The sequence below is a fragment of the Bison bison genome, unplaced genomic scaffold (genome assembly GCF_000754665.1).
Source record: "Bison bison bison isolate TAMUID 2011002044 unplaced genomic scaffold, Bison_UMD1.0 scf7180017864183, whole genome shotgun sequence".
Lineage (NCBI taxonomy): Eukaryota > Metazoa > Chordata > Mammalia > Artiodactyla > Bovidae > Bison > Bison bison.
Genome location: NW_011494755.1, coordinates 8,968,371 through 8,988,410, shown reverse-complemented (window position 1 = coordinate 8,988,410; position 20,040 = coordinate 8,968,371). Strand labels below are relative to the sequence as shown.

At 44.6% G+C, this 20,040-nt stretch overlaps 1 protein-coding gene across 3 annotated transcripts in view; it reads right to left on the bottom strand.

The window, feature by feature from the left end:
- The window catches only part of SNX30 (sorting nexin family member 30), a 72,335-nt gene extending 53,471 nt beyond the window's left edge, over positions 1-18,864 (bottom strand). Inside the window, exons 1-2 of one of the 3 annotated variants that reach the window (XM_010843592.1) lie at positions 17,655-18,864; positions 3,217-3,408 (exon numbers count right to left, since the gene is read on the bottom strand). In XM_010843592.1, the coding sequence (XP_010841894.1) occupies positions 3,217-3,408; positions 17,655-18,026 (564 nt within the window). In that variant the 5' untranslated portion in view covers positions 18,027-18,864. Of the gene's footprint in view, positions 1-3,216; positions 4,055-17,654 lie in introns of those variants that run through there. The other 2 variants (XM_010843594.1, XM_010843593.1) reach the window with 2 other exon arrangements.
- Positions 18,865-20,040: the final 1,176 nt, after the last annotated feature.

Here is a 20,040-nt window from a genome sequence, read left to right as displayed (position 1 = left end):
CCCTGCTTTTTAAAATGCTGTCTAGGTTGGTCATAGCCTTTCTTCAGAGGAGCAAGCATCTTTTAATTTCATGGTTGCAGTCACCATCTGCAGTAATTTTGGAGCCCAAGAAAATAAAGTCTGTTACTGTCATTGTTTCCCCATCTATTTGCCATAAAGTGATGGGACCAGATGCCATGATCTTAGCATAATCTTTCTAAATGTTGAGTTTTAAGCCAGCTTTTTTATTCTCTTCTTTCACTTTCATCAAGAGGCTCTTTAGTTCCTCTTCGTTTTCTGCCATAAGGGTGGTGTCATCTACATATCTGAGGTTATTGATATTTCTCTCTGAAATTTTGATTCCAGCTTGTACTTCATCCAGCCCGGCATTTTGCATGATGTACTCTGCATAAACAAGCAGGTTGACAATATACAGGCTTGATATACTCCTTTCCCAATTTGGAACCAGTCCGTTGTTCCATGTCCAGTTCTAACTGCTGCTACTTGACATACATACAGGTTTCTCAGAAGGCAGGTATGGTGGTCTGGTTTTCCATCTCTTTAAGAATTTTCCAGTTTGTTGTGATCTACAAAGTCAACGGCATAGTCAATGAAGCAGAAGTAAATTTGTTTTTGAATTCTCCTGCTTTTTCTATGACCCAAGGGATGTTGGCAATTTGATCTCTGGTTCCTCTGCCTTTTCTAAATCCAGCTTGAACATCTGCAAGTTCTCAGTTCACGTACTGTTGAAGCCTATCTTGGAGAATTTTGAGCATTACTTTAACAGCATGTGGGCTTCCCTGGTGGCTCAGACAGTAATGCATCTGCCTGCAATGCAGGAGACCTGGGTTCGATCCCTAGGTTGGGAAGTTCCCCTGGAGAAGGAAATGGCAACCCACTCCAATACTCTTGCCTGGAAAATCTCATGGACAGAGGAGCCTGGTATGCTACAGTCCATGAGGTTGCAAAACGTTGGACACAACTGAGTGACTTCACTTTCTTTCTTTCTTTCTTCCCTTCCTTCCCTTCTTTCCCTTCCTTCCCTCTTTCTTTCTTTTTTGCCAGCATGTGAGATGAGTGCAATTGTGCAGTAGTTTGAGCATTCTTTGGCATTGCCTTTCTTTGGGATTGGAATGAAAACTGAACTTTTCTAGTCCTGTGGCCACTGCTGAGTTTTCTAAATTTGCTGGCATATTGAGTGCAGCACTTTCACAGCATCATCTTTTAGGATTTGAAATAGCTCAACTGGAATTCCATCACCTTCACTAGCTTTGTTCGTAGTGATGCTTCCTAAGGCCCACTTGACTTCACATTCCAGGATGTCCAGCTCTAGGTGAGTGATCACACCATCGTGATTATCTGGGTTGTGAAGATCTTTTTTGTACCGTTTTTCTGTGTATTCTTGCCACCTCTTCTTAATATCTTCTGCTGTTAGGACAATGCTGTTTCTGTCCTTTATTGTGCCTATCTTCTGCATGAAATGTTCCCTTGGTATCTCTAATTTTCTTGAAGGGATCTCTAATTTTTCCCATTCTATTGTTTTCTTCTATTTCTTTGCATTGATCACTGAGGAAGGCTATCTTATCTCTCTTTGCTATTCTTTGGAACTCTGCATTCAGATGGATACATCCATCCTTTTCTCCTTTTCACATATCCCTAAGTATCCTTTTTATATAACACTCAGAAAGAAGGCTCCAGATGAATCACCAAGGTATTAAACCTGGTGTCACTATTTGACACAGGAGAAGAAAAGGACTCTGATTTGAGGTCAGAAGTGGAATTCACAGTAAGAAGTAAAAACCAAACCTTGCAACAAGTTCAGCCTTGAGGTGTTGTCCTTGAAGCCAAGGGAAAATGTGGGATTGGAACTTGGAAGAGATCATTCTGAGATAATCCTGACTTAAGAGAAAATAAAATAACCCCAGGAAAAGAGGCAGAAGTAAGAGCACCACAGAGAAAGGGGCCAAGGGAGGGCAGAGAGGAGGCAGAGGAGAGCGTGGTGAGCTACAGCACCGCGTCAGCCTGAGAGCCTGATGACAGGGAGGCACAGTGCAGGCGGAGGACAGAAGGGGCGGGGACGCGTCAAGACAGGCGAGCGCTGCTGTGCCAGCAAGGTGGTCACCTTGTCATTCAGCTGTTTAGAGCACAAATGCAAGAAAACCAGGTTTTGCATTTCACTGACTACAGGCTAAAAAATAAGTTGACCCCAGGGTGAAAAATGCCAACAAAGGTACATATAGTCAAAGTTCTGGTTTTTCCAAGGCTTCCCTGGTGGCTCAGTGGTAAAGAACACACCTGCAATGTAGGAAATGCAGGTTCGATCCCTGGGTCAGGAAGATTCCCTGGAGAAGGAAATGGCAACCCACTCCAGTATTCTTGCCTGGGAAACCCCATGGACAGAGGAGCCTGGCTGGCTACAGTCCATGGGGTCGCAAAGAGTCAGACACGACTTAGCGACTGAACAACAACAAGGGGAAAAAAAATGAGTAGCTAGAAATGACTCATGGGAATACATGTATCAACCTAGGACCTCCGAGGACATAATACACACTGAAGCACCTGGCGATGCTGCGGAATATTACCCAGTGGCAAAAGAGATGGGGGAAACCATGTCAGCACATGTGCATGTACACCCGCACGAACTTTCAAATGTCAACCAGTGCAGAAAAGACCAGGCAGTTAAACAGTGGCACATGGCAGAAGGTCAATAGATATTAGTTCCCATCCTTTTTTGACATCAAGTCTAATGACACCAGATTAAAATCATGGTCTCATCACAGAACTTCAGGCTGATACAAGGACTCATAAATTTCAAGAGTAAAGAGATTCTGGGACTTCCGTGGCAGTCTAGGAGGCTCAGGTTCAATCCCTGTTTGGGGAACTAAGATCCCACATGTTACACAGTGCAGCCAAAAAAAAAAAAAGAGAGAGAGAGAGAAAGTAATGAGATATTAACATGTTAAACACTATCCCCATAGAAAGTAAGTGTCTTACTTTTTATGACTAAATTTGAAAGACTGGAGTCACAATTTCTCCTTCATTTTAAGATAAAAGAAAAAACTTGCATATAACCCTTTTAAATCTGAATATATCCACTCTCTGAAAAAGCTGTACCCATAGCTGTGATAAAGGTGAACAGAGTTGTGCGGACGAGGGAAAAGGAAAAGGCAGGGATCACGGCGGCAGGACGGCTTCTCCAAGCAGTGCACACAGGCGGACGAGGACACAGGGACCTACTTTGGTGGTGATCCTGTACGTGATGTAGGTCTCCATCGTACAGACATGCTTCTTGGGGTCGTCAACCGTGACAAAGAGGTCTCTGGTCTCACCATCCATGTCATCATCAAGCTGAAGTCTGTTGAGAAGGGAAGATGAAGAAGCTGGACTCGCCGTGCCTGCTGGAGTACCACCATTGGGCAAAATGAGATCCTGAGGGAAGAAAAGAATCACCTTACACGTGAGCTGAGACACTCGAGAACACCAGTGAAAGCGGCTGGTGGGGCCAAACCGAGAAACACCTTTAAATACAAAAAAAAACTTTCGGAGAATCTGATCCTCTCCTTTCTTAACATTTCTTAAGTGAACAGAGTCTTTTATGACCACAAGAAACACACAACAGGCAGCACTCTCCACCAAATCCTGTTGATTCATCTCCCAGCGCTGCAGGAACCAACAGTTCAGGGACGGAGAACCTAAGAGCCACCTGCATCATCAGACTTGGACAGAGAAGGAACTTCTGAGCACGCCACAGTCTCTCATTTCCCCACTTTCTCAAGACCACCGCTTGGGCCCAGGTGTACATTAAAGGGCCAGAACCCTCTTAAATACCTAACACATTTGAAAACTCAACCAACCATCACAAAGAGATAATTAAACATTACATATCTGGAATAAGTCACACCATTACCTAGTAAGCATGCTTCCCAGAAAACTGAATCTATATCCTGAACAAAGCACCACATCAATTTACAGGAAACACAGAGGAGCGAGGAGCATGTTAAAACAATCTATAAGGACAAGATAAGCAGAGTCTACACTCTGTGACACTAAAGAGAACTAAAGATCCAGTTTTTTCAATAAATAAACTGCAAGGAGAAAAAAGAGAAAGAGATAGAAAGAACACCAATAGATGTAAAGAAATTCAAGAGATCTATCAACAATTGCAATGGGTCCTGATTAAAACATAGGATTAAAACATTTTTGGATACTCAGGAAAACTTTAATATCAAATAATTATTTGATGACATGAAGGAATTATTAGGTGTGGTAATGAAAGTATGATGATTTTACAAAGTCTTCATCTTTTAGTAACATGTAACTATGGTATTCATAGATTAAATGATAGAATGTGTGGTATTAACATTTGTTTTAAAATAATTAAGGACAGATAGGTGGGTAATCGGAGAAGGCAATGGCAACCCACTCCAGTACTCTTGCCTGGAAAATCCCATGGACAGAGGAGCCTGGTGGGCTGCAGTCCATGGGGTCGCTAGGAGTCAGACACGACTGAGCGACTTCAATTTCACTTTTCACTTTCATGCATTGGAGAAGGAAATGGCAACCCACTCCAGTGTTCTTGCCTGGAGAATCCCAGGGACAGAGGAGCCTAGTGGGCTGCCGTCTGTGGGATCCCACAGAGTCGGACACGACTGAAGTGACTTAGCAGCAGCAGCAGCAGGTGGGTAATGGGCTTCCCTGGTGGCTCAGACAGTAAACAAACTGCAAAGCAGGAGACCCGGGTTCAGTCCCTGAATCAGGAAGATCCCCTGGAGAAGGGAATAGCTATCCACTCCAGAATTCTTTCTTGCCTGGAGAATTCCACAGTCAGAGGAGTCTGGTAGACAACAGTCCATGGGGTCACAAAGAGTCAAGATGCACCAAAGTTGATCATTATTGAAGCTGGTACTTGCAGATTCATTAAAAATTCTCTCCTCTTCCATATTTGTTTAAAATTTTCCACAATAGAAAAGCTTAAAGGAGGTGGGGAGAGCAAATACCAGAAAAGAAAGGGAAGGAAAGGTTAAAAACTTAGGGACTTCTTTCTTCTTAGGTCTCAGCAGGAAGCCACTTGAATCAATTATGTCCCTTTAATATCAAAAAATATGTAGCCTTCCAGTTACCTTTTCTGCTTTTCTTCCAGTTACCTTATGCTACTGCTGCTTTTCTGGTTTTAAGATTTGACAAGAGAACAAAACCCTGTCCTAGCAGATGTGAATGTCACCTTGGAATAATTAGAAGGCAAAGACTAAGGAATATGGCAAGAAATGACATGATACTAAGCAAAGGGCCTGGTCAGGAATGCTGTCTGCATTCCTGGCCTGTGGGGCAGTCGGATCACAGGCTGCGCGTGGGGAGGTGCTTCCCCTGAATGAGGTCTCCTTGTGTGCAGGCTGGATATGACTTAGCCCCCAGAGAAAAGAACATACAGGAAATGAAAAGTCAACCAAGCCATCGTATCCACGAGCTCCAGCTGAACATGGCACGTCTGGGAACAGGGTCTGGAACAAGGCAGAGGGAAGCACGGCCTGGGGTCAAGGGCAATGTTACCCAACTCCATGGGTGACGGAAAGTAAATTAAAAAAGCACCTTCCTTTGTCTCCCTGACCACAGATAATTTAATCACATTCTTAACATATGCCATCAAAAATACTTTTGTAATTTCTGAAAGGGTAGCATTTCACAGAAGATACTCAATGGGAATGGACCCCACCCCTCCACTTCCCAGCCAAGGGGCTTGTTAGCTGGGAAGGCAAGCCCCTCAGCAGCTGCTCTTGTGTGGACCACAGAACCTTGATGCAGCAGTATCCTGCAAACTGCTTCCTCAGCACACTGATGCCACGGGGCATGCAGTGTCCCTAACACAGGGTCTAGGGATCCAGGAGAGGACATGTCTGGAGCTCTGAGACAACCATCACATCTTTATCTCTTCTGTAAATATTTAAACGCTGACCTCAGGCAAGACACTCAACTAGGCATTGAGGGGCTCCCCTCTGATTTTTTTTTTTTTTTTTTAATCAACTCTAGCTCACTGGGCCTCAGAAAAGCTTCATCACCTACGGCTAAACATTGCACAAAAGAATAAAAGAATTCAAAACCTTCAGTCAGATAAGCCAACATCAGCTCAGACAGCAATGTTCCACAATCTGGCCTGAACTGATCCTGGAACTCACTATGCTATTTCATATTCCTCATCATGGCTTGCACGGCATATACACACCCCTCTTTCTATGCAGGGGGCTCCAAGGATCTCACAGGAATCTGCCCAAATGACCCCCTCTTGGAATTCTTCCTAGATCCATGCCCAGGCAGAACAGCCACTCCCTTCTCAATACCTTAAAGATACATCCATGGAAGCAACTTTCATAGTTTTAATCATTTATTTACATATGTAGCTTTCCCACAAGCACTGTGCAGCCTCTGTAACTGTGCCTTGTTTGCGTGTGTGCGTGATTATCTGTTTGTTTGCAGGTCCCCCCATGACTCCAGCCAGCTCCCCTAACCTTTGTTCTGGGGACCTGAGTCAAAAACCCTCCAGGAAGAGCCCACAAGAAGGTCTAAAAAGTCTTGGATGGAGAGTGGGAACTTCAGTTCTCAAGTCAGTGGGGTTTGGGGAGGACAAGAGCACGTCAACCAGACCCTGTCACATAGCAGATTCTCTCCTTTGGAACTACACGACCAGGAAAAACACCCGTGCCTATCCTACACCGTGTTCCCTGGGGTGTTATTTGAGCATATATGCACAGCCAATGAGCGATATGCCTGGAATTTTCTAAAAAGGGAAGCTACGGTCCTCGAGTTCCACAGCACATCTGTGCATAGGGCTTCCACATTCTTATTTCACTGCCCCCTGCGTCAGCCTTGTGAGGTTAGCAAGCAAACACTATCTCTACCAATAAGGAAGCAGACTCGAAAAGTTGAGGACTGTGTTCAAACGTATGGAAGCCAGTCATCACTCTGCTGAGTTGAGCCCAGGCTTCTGGGGTCAAGGGTGTGATTGAGCTGAATCCCTTCTGTGTTTCCCAACCCAACACTGTCCCCTGTCTCCATTTTCAGGCCATAAATCCTTTTGGGTAAACATGAAGCATCTGTTTTTAAAACAAATCCAGGAATGCAAGCATTTTCCCTTAGGGTCTGAATACATTATTCCCCAGATAACCCCTCTCAAGATACTGTCCCCAGGAGGAACAAATGTAAAGAGAATATATGAAAATCTTCCGAGGAAGGGCAGGGGGTCAGGTGGACACAGTGACCTGATTCCTCTGCCCCTGGAGTCCTCCGGCAGCGTGTCTGCTTCACTGAGACCTGAGCAGGTACTGTGGGAGAGCCGTGCCTTCGCAACTAGCGTAAATTACAGGACGGGAGAAGTGAGACAGCCCCTTGGCTCAACGCAAAAGCCTCCTATTTCCTTGCTGCTATCTTATGGTCAGTCCTCCTTACTGCAGCCAGAATGTGCTCTGAAAAATGTCATTCAAAACATGTCACACACACACATACACACACTGGCTCAAAACTCTCCAAGACTTCCATCCACTCACGTTCAGAATAAAATCCAGATTCCCTCCCATAACCCACCAGGGCCAGCATGATCTTACCACTGTCTCTGACCTCCTCCCAGACATCCTCCCCTTCCCCCCAGCTCATCCTGCTCTCCACACTCTGGCCTTGGCTTATCCTGACCTCAGGGCCTTCATGCTTGTAGCTCACTCTGCCTGGACATGGCTCTCCCTGCTCCTGTTGCCACTGGGCTGGCTTTTCTCCTCAAACTGGTTTTTGCTCGAATGACACCCACTCGGAGAGGCATTCTCAGCCCACAAAAATCTAAAAACAGCCCTGCACCCCTCCAGCATTTTCGAGTCCCTTCCCTGGCTTTATTTTCATCGCAGGACTCACCTCTCTCTGAAAACGTACTGTATATTAATTGATCATCTGTCTGACTCCCCACCAGTCCATAAGTTCCACAGGAGCAGAGACATTGTCTTGTCCACTCCTCTGTTCTCTGACACATAGTAGGTACTCAGTAAGTATTTGATGAATGAATGAGTTTGGAAATGATCCAACTCAATCTCTTCCCAATATAACGTACTCAATAAATGCCAGTTGAATGAGAATGAAACAGGCCAACCTAGCCAGACTGCCTAGTTTTGAACCCCGGTTCCACTTCCCTGGTGGCTCAGATGGTAAAGCGCCTGCCTACAATGCGGGAGACCCGGGTTCGATCCCTGAGTTGGGAAGATCCCCTGGAGAAGGAAATGGCTACCCACTCCAGTATTCTTGCCTGGAAAATCCCATGGACGGAGGAGCTTGGTTGGCTACTGTCCATGGGGTCGCAGAGTCGGACACGACTGAGCGACTTCACTATCACTATCATTATGACTTCAGAAAATTCCTAATCTCTCTATGCCCCGATTTCCTCACTTATAAAATAGGCATAATGAGACTGAGTTAACATATGGAGCAACTGGAACAGTACCTGGAACGTGGTAGGCTCTACATCACTATTAAAATACACACACACAAAAAAGTCAACTCGTCTGCACATATTCGTGCATACCCTTACAGACTATGGGGCTGGGTTCACAGTAGACAATAAATGCTGCTAAATTAAAATTAAAATTACACCTAGAGTCACAGTCCCTGCCTTAACCACATCTTTGTTAATATTTCACTGTAACAACAGATCTACCTACAGTAGCCCTTGTGAGAGTTACAACTGCAGACTTGACAAATAAATAAAAACTTCTCATTGCTCCAAATGATCGATTCTTACTATGCACTTTCAGTTATAAGAGAATTTCTTCTCCCGGCTGCCCCTTTTTACTTAGGAAGAGAAATACATAATTAGGCCACTCTGGAAACTCCTCTTTTTCAAAGAATTTCAGTTAAAAGATCCAACATCATGGTCAGCCAACCGCAAGACAGGTTATTACACTAACAGAAGTCACCAGTAAAATTCTATTGCTATATTAAACCCAGGGTTTAGGAAAGAAAGTAGTATGCATTAGGAGCCAACATGGATGTAATGAAAACAAGTCAAGCTAAAACACTGCAGTTTCTCTTTTTGATACCGTTAGAGAAATGTGGGCACCACGATGATCTAGTTTCAGAAGAGCCTGCCAAAGCCTCTCAAGGCACCCTGAACAGGAGAATGGTCAGAGGAACAAGAAGGTGCCTGCTTACACCTTCATGAAGTCAGCTGCCCTGGGTGGGTCCACCACACACAGAGGAGGCAAGATCGCACACTCTGAAAACGCTGGACGCTACGAGATGAGGCGAGCACCTAAAACGAGGAGGAGGCCAGGCTATACTGGACCCAAACAACAGAGGAACCAAGCCAAGTCTTCCTAACTGACTGTCCCTGACCTGGCTTGCTTTCTTCTAGAGCTTTTTCCCACAGACAGACCACTCAACTGACCTGTCAACTGGTCACTCAACTTAACCTACAGTCCAAGAAGACAAATGTTACTTTAAGTGCAAACAGGGTATCTGATTACTCACCTGTTCTGGTGAGAGGCAACTAGCGGGCCTGTATTACCTCATTAGACCCAAGAAAACCGAAAAGTTTATCCAGCCTATATTCACTCATCATTCAGGCCCAAGAAAGCTGAAACATGAGGAAAGCAATAGTCCTTAAGAGCAGATAAATGTATACATTTGAAAAAGATTTATCCCATCAAACAGTACACTTTAGTCCACATTTACTCTGTACTCTCATTTAAAAAGAAAAGTCAACAGAAAGTAGAAGAGGGAATAAAAAAATTAAAGCATAAGTTGAAAACAAACAGGGGACCTCCCTGGAGGTCTGAGCTTCCAAGGCAGAGGGCACAGGTTCAATCCCAGGTCGGGGAACTAAGGCCCTACATGCTGCCTGGCCAAAAAATGGTGGTGTTTTTTTTGTTTTTGTTTTTTAATTTTGTAAGTTATAAATGAAACAAAAATTTAATTCTTCTAAAAGATGAATTACATAAACTAAAACTTAGGAAGCCTGATCAATACAGAAAGAGTGAGGGGAAAATGAGCAGGCAACAATGGTTTAAATCTTACCTCTATGTGTGATTATAAATTACAAGGGTGTGCTATGAATAGCTATGTTAATAAATCTGTAAGTCTCTATAAATTTGAATGACTTTGCAGGAAAATGTATGGCCAAGGAGAAATTAATTGAGGCAGAAAATCTAAACAAATAAATAACCTCAGAACTATGGTCAGAGAACTTTTACTGAAAGGTGAGCTAAGTCCCAATGGCTTTACAGCTGAGCTCTAATGAGCCTCAAGGAAAAAAGCTCTGTTTTGTTCAAACACTCCAAAACACTTCAAAAAATGAGGAAGGTTTCGAATCATTTTATTACAGGAGTTACCTATGAAAAACTGAAAGTGTTAGTCGCTTAGTCAAGTCCAACTCTGCAACACCATGGACAGTAGCCCACCAGGCTCCTTTATCCATGGGATTGTCCAGGCAAGAACACTGGAGTGGGTAGCCATTCCCTTCTCCAGGGATCTTCCCAACCCAGGGATTGAACAGGGTCTCCTGAATTGCAGACACATTCTTTACTGTCTGAGCCCTCAGAGAATATCTGATATCAAAATAGTAGGACAAAAAAAGGAAATTAGATTAAGTGTAAACTTTGTCAATAAAGTAACAGCAAATGATACATTAAAAGAATTGGTTTTTAAAAGAAAGAAAGAAAAATAATATATCAGGGTCGAGTCAAACATTCTCCAGGAAATCAAAAATTATTTAACATTAAGAAAGTTATAATGCTATGTATTACATTAACTGATCATTGTCAAATATAATAATGTCCACATCTGCCAAAATGTTTTTGTTGGCATCATTCACTGGTAAATATCACTCATTCCATTAAAATCTCTAAGAAAAAAAAGATCCCGAAATATGTTAAAGAGTATATATCAGAAAACATCAGCTCTGAATCTTGAAAACACTGCTCTAAGTGAAAGAAGCCAGACACGAAAGGCCACATGTATAATTCCATTTACATGAAGAAGCCAGACAGGCAAATTAGACAGACAGAAAGCAGACTTTTGGTTGCCAGGGGCTGGAGGCAAGAGGAAATGGGAGTGAACACAATAAATATGAGGTTTCTTTTTTGGGTGACAAAATAATCTAGAATTCAACATTAATGATGGTTGCACAGTGCTGTGAGTACACTAAAAACCACTCAATTGTATAGTTTAAAATGATGAATTTTAGAGCATGTGAATTAGATCTCAGTAATATAGTTTTAAAGAATGAAGCAATATGAAACCCTGAAGGCATGTGTATTAAATTCAGAAACAAGACTTTGATGCCTAATATCACCCCTTTATTCATATCGCTCCGGAGACTTGAGCTGAAGCAACAATGCATGGCAGGGCTCCATGCACTGCAACCATTCAAGCCAGACACGTGCTGCTCTACCACATCACTTTCTGGCACAAGGCTGGTTTCGTCAAAAATTAATCTAAAATTGTGATACCCATAATAGGGAGAAAATGCATTTAAAGCACTTTAAACCGAGGTAAGGCATTTACTACATGGTTCAGCGACCAAAGGAGAGGACAGAAACCAAACCGTATGGTAGACTGTATTATTGTCCACAGCTATTCCCTCCGTACCTTTAAGAGGATTATATACCCTCACTAGTGCCAGTGACTGCCCCCAGGAAGGCTCATCCCCACTCCCTAAGTAACCTGTTTCGGCCAATGGCGCATGAGCAAATGAGACCTACGCCAGATGGGAGCAGACACGTTAGGAGCCACGGCATGTTTCCATCAGCTCTCATGGTCTCTTCCCTCCTCTGCAACGAGCATGTGCCAAACAGGCTGAGCTTTCAGAACGGAGACTTGTGGAAAAGAGCCATAGCAACGGACTCATAGCCACCAACACATAACTTGACCTAGAAATGAATGCTTGCTGCAAACCTCTGTATTTTGGGAGCTGTTCACTACCACAGCAAGGCTAATACATATAATTATAAAAATGTCTATGCAATTTATTTCGTGGCTGAGCTATGCAGCACGATGGACCTTAGTTACCCGACCAGAGATCAACCCCCGCCCTGCATTGGGAGTTCAGAATCTTAATCACTGGACCACCAGGAAGTCCCAAAAATGTCTGTGTAATTTTTTTTTTTTTAAATCTGGGTAGGAAATAGTGTATAAAGGACATGGAATTTTAAGAGGTACAGTTGTTGTTTTTTTTTTCCTGCAGAGTTACATAAAATTCATCTTAACCATGTGACCTAAGTCCTAGAACTCTTACTTGCTCATCAGCAGAAGTTCGGTCTTCCTTCCTTTCCACCCCTGCCCTACAGCCTCATCTCCAATATTCTCCCAGACCTCCAAGGTTGCTTGCACAAGCATCCCCAAGTTCCCACAGCCCAGCAGTCTGTGATTTCTAGGTTAGCATCTTCCCTGAGCAGACTTACATTTTCCCACTTTGGATTCTGAAGCATTACTTATAAGGGAAAGACTCTTCTTTAGACATGGGTTAAGAGATCACTTTTAATTATTTGTAGGTTAATAAAGTCATCTCAAATGAAACTGTTTCCCCAGCTTTTCTATTAGAAAAACTTCCTTCAAGTAAAATCCTCTATTGGCCTGACCCAAAAGACGACCTCCGACAAGATTACAAATGAAGAGCAAGAGCCCACGTCCACATTCTCCAGCTCAGCTTCCAATGTCTACTACCAGCTTTTTCTAAGACTCTTCAGACATTCCTGCGATTCTTGGGAGGAAAGGTTTTTCTCCTACCCTCAGATGAATTTAAACATGATCTCTTTCCATCCTTCTAAAGAGAATATATACTGTTCAACCACATAGTGAAACAGCTAACACACGTTGGTCAAAGTGCTGACAGGGAGCTACGAGGATGTGACACCTGTGTTTAGATGACTCAATCTGGCTGGGCACATGGCCACAAAAACCTCTACCTATGACGCAAAAGAATATGGGATACAATGGAGGTCCATGCAAAATGAGGGAGGCACGCAAAGGCTGCTGGGGCAACTCGAGAATAACAAGAAAATCTGCTGAACAGGAAAACAAGATAGTGGGAGAGCTTGGTCTGCACATTCCAGGCTGAAGGAGGAGAGGTATTTCTGCAAGCTTGTCCCTAACTGAATGATACCTAGGACCCACATCACAAAGGTTGTAACTCTGTTGCTGGTCAAGTACATGCATGATGTAGAGGAATGAAAAGGCCAAGCAGACAGCTTTCTGAACACATGAATTAAACCTCAGCCAAAGTACCCAACAAAGAGAACATGACTCTAAAAACCTCTTTGAAAACCTCTTTCCTTTCCACCTTGATGCATTCTGCCAACTGAAAGCTCAGCAGTAAAGGCATTCCTCCCTGACGTTTCTACATCAAAATCATGCAGGGGCGGAGAACCCCTCAGATCATCCAAGTTGTTTGTGTCACTTATAAGAAAGACTCAGAAGTTGCACGTCAGCGGTCACGTAGGCAGTACTGTGAGGACGTCAGGTCTTTGCTCTCTCACCTAGTGCTGTGGTACACCACACAACCCAGACACCCCACACAAGAATGAGAGTGAGGCACAGGAGCACATAGGGAGCTCCACAAGACCAACTGAGAAAAAGTTACACGACGGGTGGCAATCAACAGAGGAGAAACAACGTTTCATAAAGACCTACTGGGGGCACTTCCCTCCAGGTCCAGAGACTACGACACCAAGCTTGGGCCTGGGATGGCTCCCTAGTCAGGAGAACTGGATCCCACGAGCTGCAACTAAGATCCAGTGCAGTCAGATAAAATTAAAAAAAAAACCTACTGGGGATATTCAGTCTAAGGGTCTCATTTCTATACTCTCCCAACCCTGCTGCTGCTGCTGCTGCTACTGCTAAGTCACTTCAGTCGTGTCCGACTCTGTGCGACCCCATAGACGGCGCACTCCATCTACCTCTGGTCTTTCAACAGAAGAGGCAAGGCAGGAAGAAGACCTGGGCTTAGAGTCCAAATCACTGGGCTTGAATTCTGGCTTTGCTCCTCACCAGGCCTGGAGTAAGGTACTCAATCTCTCTGAGCCCCAGTTTCTCCATCTATGACACAGAGGGTGTAAGGATTCAAGGAAACACACAAGTAATGTGCCACCATAATCCCTTACATGTGTTAGTTCTTTCCCACCCTTCACATAACACTCCTTAACTGTACCATTTGTTCACCTCACAAACTGGTCCTAACTGACATGATTTTTGTTACCATCTGACACAGCACTGCACATGTGGAATGCACTCAAGAATTTGAGGTAATGAGTCAGACGCCTACGGAAAGATAAGGGAAGCATCTTGGTTTTCAGAACAAGGACTGAGACAAAACAATATACTTATATTGTTGAATATCTACTAGGGGATCAAACACTTGTTGATTAATCATCACCTCAGACCAAATCCCTTTCCAAGGACAAAAACCATTTAAGTGAGGAACAGACCGGGGCAAGACTCCACCACCAATTCAAGTGAAGTGGTTACTCTTAAGGCCACGCTTACACCATTCAGCTGTGCTTAAAACAGCCTGGAACATTGAGCAAGACTAAAAGCGTCTTGTCCTCAAAAATGACCTGAGGCTCACCATTCCTCCATAATCGGAACTCTTTCTCTAGAGTCCAAAGACACCCCATGCCAAAAATAATGTGCAAGATTTTGCACGTGCCCTTGTAAATCTGAATCTTCTTTTGGAGAGAACCTAGCATTTTCAGAGCCCCAAAGGTACCCATGGGGGATAAAGTTAAGCCCTACTGCTTCTAAACTGTCTCTCTCAATTAAAAAAGGAAGCAGAAGTATATCTGAACTTACATGAGCTCCCTAAATTCAAATCGCTCCTTAGTTGAGTACTGTCACACTCAATGATCTGTGCTCCTTAGCTGAGCACCCTCACGCTCAACGATCTGTGCTCCTTAACTGCATACTCTCACGCTCAACGATCTGTGACACACAGACCCTGCCTTTAGGGGCAGGGATGCCCTTGAACCTCCATCCAAGCCTAAAACTAACCTGAGGTGAGCAATTGTCAAATCAGAAGGAAATATGTGACTGTACTCAAATATGTCACAGTTGGTTGATCTATTAGGATTCTTTCCCTAATAGGATTCTCTCAATATTAGTCGTGTGGATTAAACACTGTTGTGTTGATTCAGGAATCTGCATCTAACTACAGAGGAGCTAAAAGAGATGGTTTTCTGAGAAATTCTTCAAAGCCTGAGATATGCAATCCCCATGGCATCCTTTTTAGAAGCCTGAAGCGTGCCCACCTCCTACCCAAAAGTACAGATGCATTTCCAGGCTTGAGACCTACCTGGCTACCTGGTTGCTCCAGATCTAATCCCCACACTCCTACTGACATGACTCGAACTGGACCGGGACATGGGGGATCTCTCTTTATTTCCATGGAGAATGGATTTACTGGAAAATAAGAAGGCACTCAACATCCAGCTGATCACAGTCCTAAACAACCAGGAGTGAAAGAAAAAGCCAGAGTAGGGCATTCTACACCAAAACAGCTCAAGAGAGTTTCACAACTAAGTAACCAGACAAGGAAAGTGGTGGAAAGGCAGAAACAAAGGACATGCAAGAAAAGGGCCCCCTGCTTCATACTGGTTGGTCTGGCCCTCTTACGTGGGTGTTCTGAGCTCAGAGGCAGAAATGAGCCCTATAAATATTAATATAAGGATGAGTGGAAGTATTTCAGACTGGGTACAAACGTAGAGGGCAGAAACAGATAAAAGAAGTCAAGGAATGAATGACAGGAAAAAAAAAAAATACTGCGACCTTATCTGCCTATGAACTATGAGGATAAAACAAAGTCAGGGACTTCCTTGGTGGTCCAGTGGTTACAAATCCACATGCCAATGCAGGGGACACAGGTTCGATCCCTGATTCAGGAACAGCCCACATGTGGAGGAGCACCTAAGACCCTGCACCGCAACTCCTGAAGCCCGTGTGCCTAAAGCCCACACTCCAAAAACAAGAGAGGCCACCACAATGAGAAGCCTGAGCTTGGCAACTAAGAGAGTAGCCCCTGCTCACCGCAACTAGGAAGAAGCCTGCAGAGCAACCAAGGCCAGGCACAGCCAAAAATAAATAAATAAAATGACACATAAAAACAAAGTCAGAAAGCGGGCAGCTTCCCTGTGGTGGTGCAGCAGAGGCTGGAGGGTATGCATCCCCGTGGGGAGGTGAGGAGGTTTGTCTTGAAGCCAGTATACAAGAGAGCAAGACACAAGGATTTCTCAAGATGCTTTCATTTACACTTCACACACGACAGAGAAAGATGTCAACTGTCGACAGTAAAGATGCTTATTATTACTCTTCAGTTAAGGTGGTTGTTGTGGGGAGGTGGGGCCTGACAGATCAAGGGAGAGTTAGCTTTCTTCAAAGCTACTTTTAGGTATAGCTGTTGTTTGACAAAATTTAGCTGAAGGATTACCTTCTTACAATAGATATAATTAAATATGTTTTCAGCATCTTACTTCAAGGAATCTCTGTGAGATGGCAGAGGGAATGGGACAAAATAATGGCCACTTTCTATTTCTTCTGTAGCCAAAAGAGATGTTTTCCTACACACAGGCGTTTTAAGTAGCCTAATTACCAGGGTACCATCTTCCCTCAAACCACAAATTACAGGATATGGAAAGAAAAAAATCTACTCATTCATGTCTTCATCCAAACAAACATTTATCGAGTTCCCACTGAGTGCCAGGTACTATTCTAGAAGCAGGGGAATTTGAGGAATCAAGTTTCGGGGTGGAGTGCGGGTGTGGCAGGGACCCAGGACAAACAGCAACATGATCTAGTGAGACACATACATGAATAAGGGAACAGCACTGTGCTGGAGTCCAGAGAAAGCAAGAGTAACGGCGCTCCGAGGCCGGCTCCAGAGAGGCACCCTGCCACCCCAGCCCTCCTACCAGCTCTGCGGCAGCAACAAAACCACTTGAATTCACCAATGCTCGCTGGAAAATGGTAAGGCCAACCCATCCAGGTGGCCAGGCAGCATGGAGGATACAGAGAATGCCTGTGAAAGCCCGTGTACACAGCGAAGAGCCACTTGAGGTGGGGCTGAGGCGTCCCCAGTGTGGAGCGCCGCCTCGGCAGGACAGACACAGGCTAAGAGGCAAAGGACACGGCTGGGGTCTGGCCTCGTGGGCTGAGCCAGGGGCAGCGGCTGGAAAGAAGGCCTAGAGGGCCGGTGAGCTCCAAACTCTGAAGGATCTCAAATACCAGGCTTAAGAATTTGTGGTGCACCCTACAGGCAGTAGCTAAGCTTGTAGGGCTTCCCTGTGGCTCAGAGGTTAAAGTGTCTGCCTCCAATGTGAGAGACCCCAGTTCAATCCCTGGGTCAGGAAGGTCCCTTGGAGAAGGAAATGGTAACCCACTCCAGTATTCTTGCCTGGAGAATCCCATGGACGGAGAAGCCTGGTAGGCTACATACAGTCCATGGGGTCGCAAAGAGTCGGACACGACTGAGCGACTTCACTTTCACTTTCAAGCTTTTAGGCAAGAAAGTAGCAATCATATGTAAGGTTTTCAAAAAGACTTCAGAAAGAAAAAAAAACACAGATCAAATAGAGAGGAGAAGAAATAGGAGACGAGAGAGGGATCCTTTGGGGAGCCCTTGTAATTGTCCAGGCACACCTCCCCTGCCCTACCCCTGGTGGTACCTGAGTCAGGTGGAAGATGCCAGAGAAGAAAGGACAGGTGAGAAGAGTCGCCAACAATAATGTCGGGTGGCGTGGGAGACTCTGATGAATGTCTCCTTGGCAGGAAAAAAAACAAACAAACAAACAGAGTCTGGCCACACTAGAGGGATCATGTTTCAAACATAGGTGAATTACAGAGGATTCGAAATTCCTGAAGTTCCAGCAAAACTGAGTAAGCAGAAGGTCAACAGCCCTGTGTGCTGTGGTTAAATCCATGAAGCCCATCCCTGGGACAAGCGGGCAAATCCTGCCAGAGTGACTGAGTTCAGCAAGGCTTACAGCAAGTGGCCAGGGACCTGCCACTCTGACCCGGGGATGGGGAGCCGCCTCCATCCAGCAGACTCCACCCACTCACCTTCCATCACCTGCTGCCGGCATATCTGTCTCAGGTCATTTTTTCTCTGTCACAGCCAGCACACTCACTCAGGAACTCACGGGGGGAATCTCACATCAGCATCCACTTAAGGCCACGTGAGACTGTCAGCACCGCCTGGTTCCAGCACCTGGCAAGAGGGTTCTGGCTGTCACCTGAACCCACCTTTGGCAGAGAGCCAGCTGAGTGCCCTGGGAGCCTGGGCTATAAAGCGACTCAAAACAAAACAAAATGCCAAAACCGAAAGCAAACCCTTGGGACTGAGAAAGATCACAAGACTTGGAGACAAAAATCCATACATACACGCACACCTCTAAGTCAAGGAAAAACAAATCAAATATTTTAAGCTCATACTCTCTGCTGAGCACCGTGCAAGCTTGACTTGGTACGTCTCAACACTCAAAATAATACAGGGGTGGGATGGGGGGAGGTGAGCTTGATTATGCATGTTCCTACTAAGAGAACAGGTCCAGGGAAGGTTGAGGATGGGCCTAAGGTCACTCTGCCAGTACAAAGCAGAATGTACAACTGAAGCCCAGCCCCAAGAGACCAGAGCAGAGGCTATGGCTGTCGCGCACTGGCCCCTGGTCACGGCTCTCTCTGAACAAGGACCTACCCAACAAGAGACCCAGCACCACCGCGCTCACCTCGGAACCTGCAGCACAGCCTGGTCATGAGCAATCCTTCACGTGTGTTCCTTCAAACCAGTAAATTCCCAATCTACCAGTGCCAGAGACCTTGCCTCTCAAAGGATGTTTTAAGAGCCAGCCAGCTCCAGAGAAGATCCAACATAAGGGACCAGAGACCATTAACCAACAGCTCCATGTGGCCAGCCATGATCCCCCACAGGCTCCAGAAGAATCAAGCCAGGGCCATCACAGGGTGTGCAGGCAGAAATAAACCTGCGAGGCCAGCCACCACTGTGCACGGGCACATCTGGCTTGAACACTTAGTGTTAATGCAGAAGGCGAGGGCTTCTCATCCCCAGAGAAATCCTGGGTAGAAAATACTCTGCCAAAGTAGCCTAATGATTAATCCCATCAATATCTAAATTGATGGAACAGATCTGAGTTTTTAGTATACAATAACTATGGAATTTCAAATAGTGAGGAAAGAACAGATTAGTCAATAAATGCTGATGAAGAATTTGGTTAACCAACCAGGAAACAATTAAGTCATATCCTTACAGCAAGTGCAAAAATAAATATCACGTCATATACCAAATTAAATGAAATACATTGACCATACCTCAAATTGTTTAAAAAAGAATGAAACGCGAGATTAAAAAAGTAACCAGATGATGTTTTATATCAGAGGCTGGCAAGCTTTTCTGGTAAAGGACCAGACAGTACATATTTCCATCTTTTCGGGTCACATGGTCTCGGCTGCAGCAAGTCAAGTCTGCCGTTGGGGTACAGAAGCAGTCTTACACAGTACGTGGACAAACAGGTGCGGCTACATCCCAGTAAAACTTCAGTTATGGACACAGAAGGCTGAATTTCACTAATTTTCTTATGTCATGAAATATAAATTTTTTTCAGTCATTTAAAAATGCCATTCAAAATCTCTTAGGACTGAAGGTGTCATGGAGGACGGGGTGGGCGTGGTTATTAAAGGACAGCAGGAGGGAGCCCTGCTCAGCGTGGGGAGAGCCGGCGTGTTGACTGTGGTGGTCCTGGTTACAGAAATCTACACACGTGATAGAACTGCACAAACAATGGGCACGCGTGTACTCACAAAGGAGCGCTTGTGAAACGGGCGAAATCTGGACGAGTTCTGTGGATTGTACCAATGTCAGTGTGCTGGCACTGTTAAGCAAGAAGTTAGCTTTGGAGGAAAGTAGATGAAGAGCACCTGGAATCTTCTTATACACACTTTTGGTGAATCTATAATTGACTGTGAATTATAATTATTTCAAAATAGAAAGTTAACAACAACAATTCTTTACTCATGAGTTATATATATTTAAAAAAA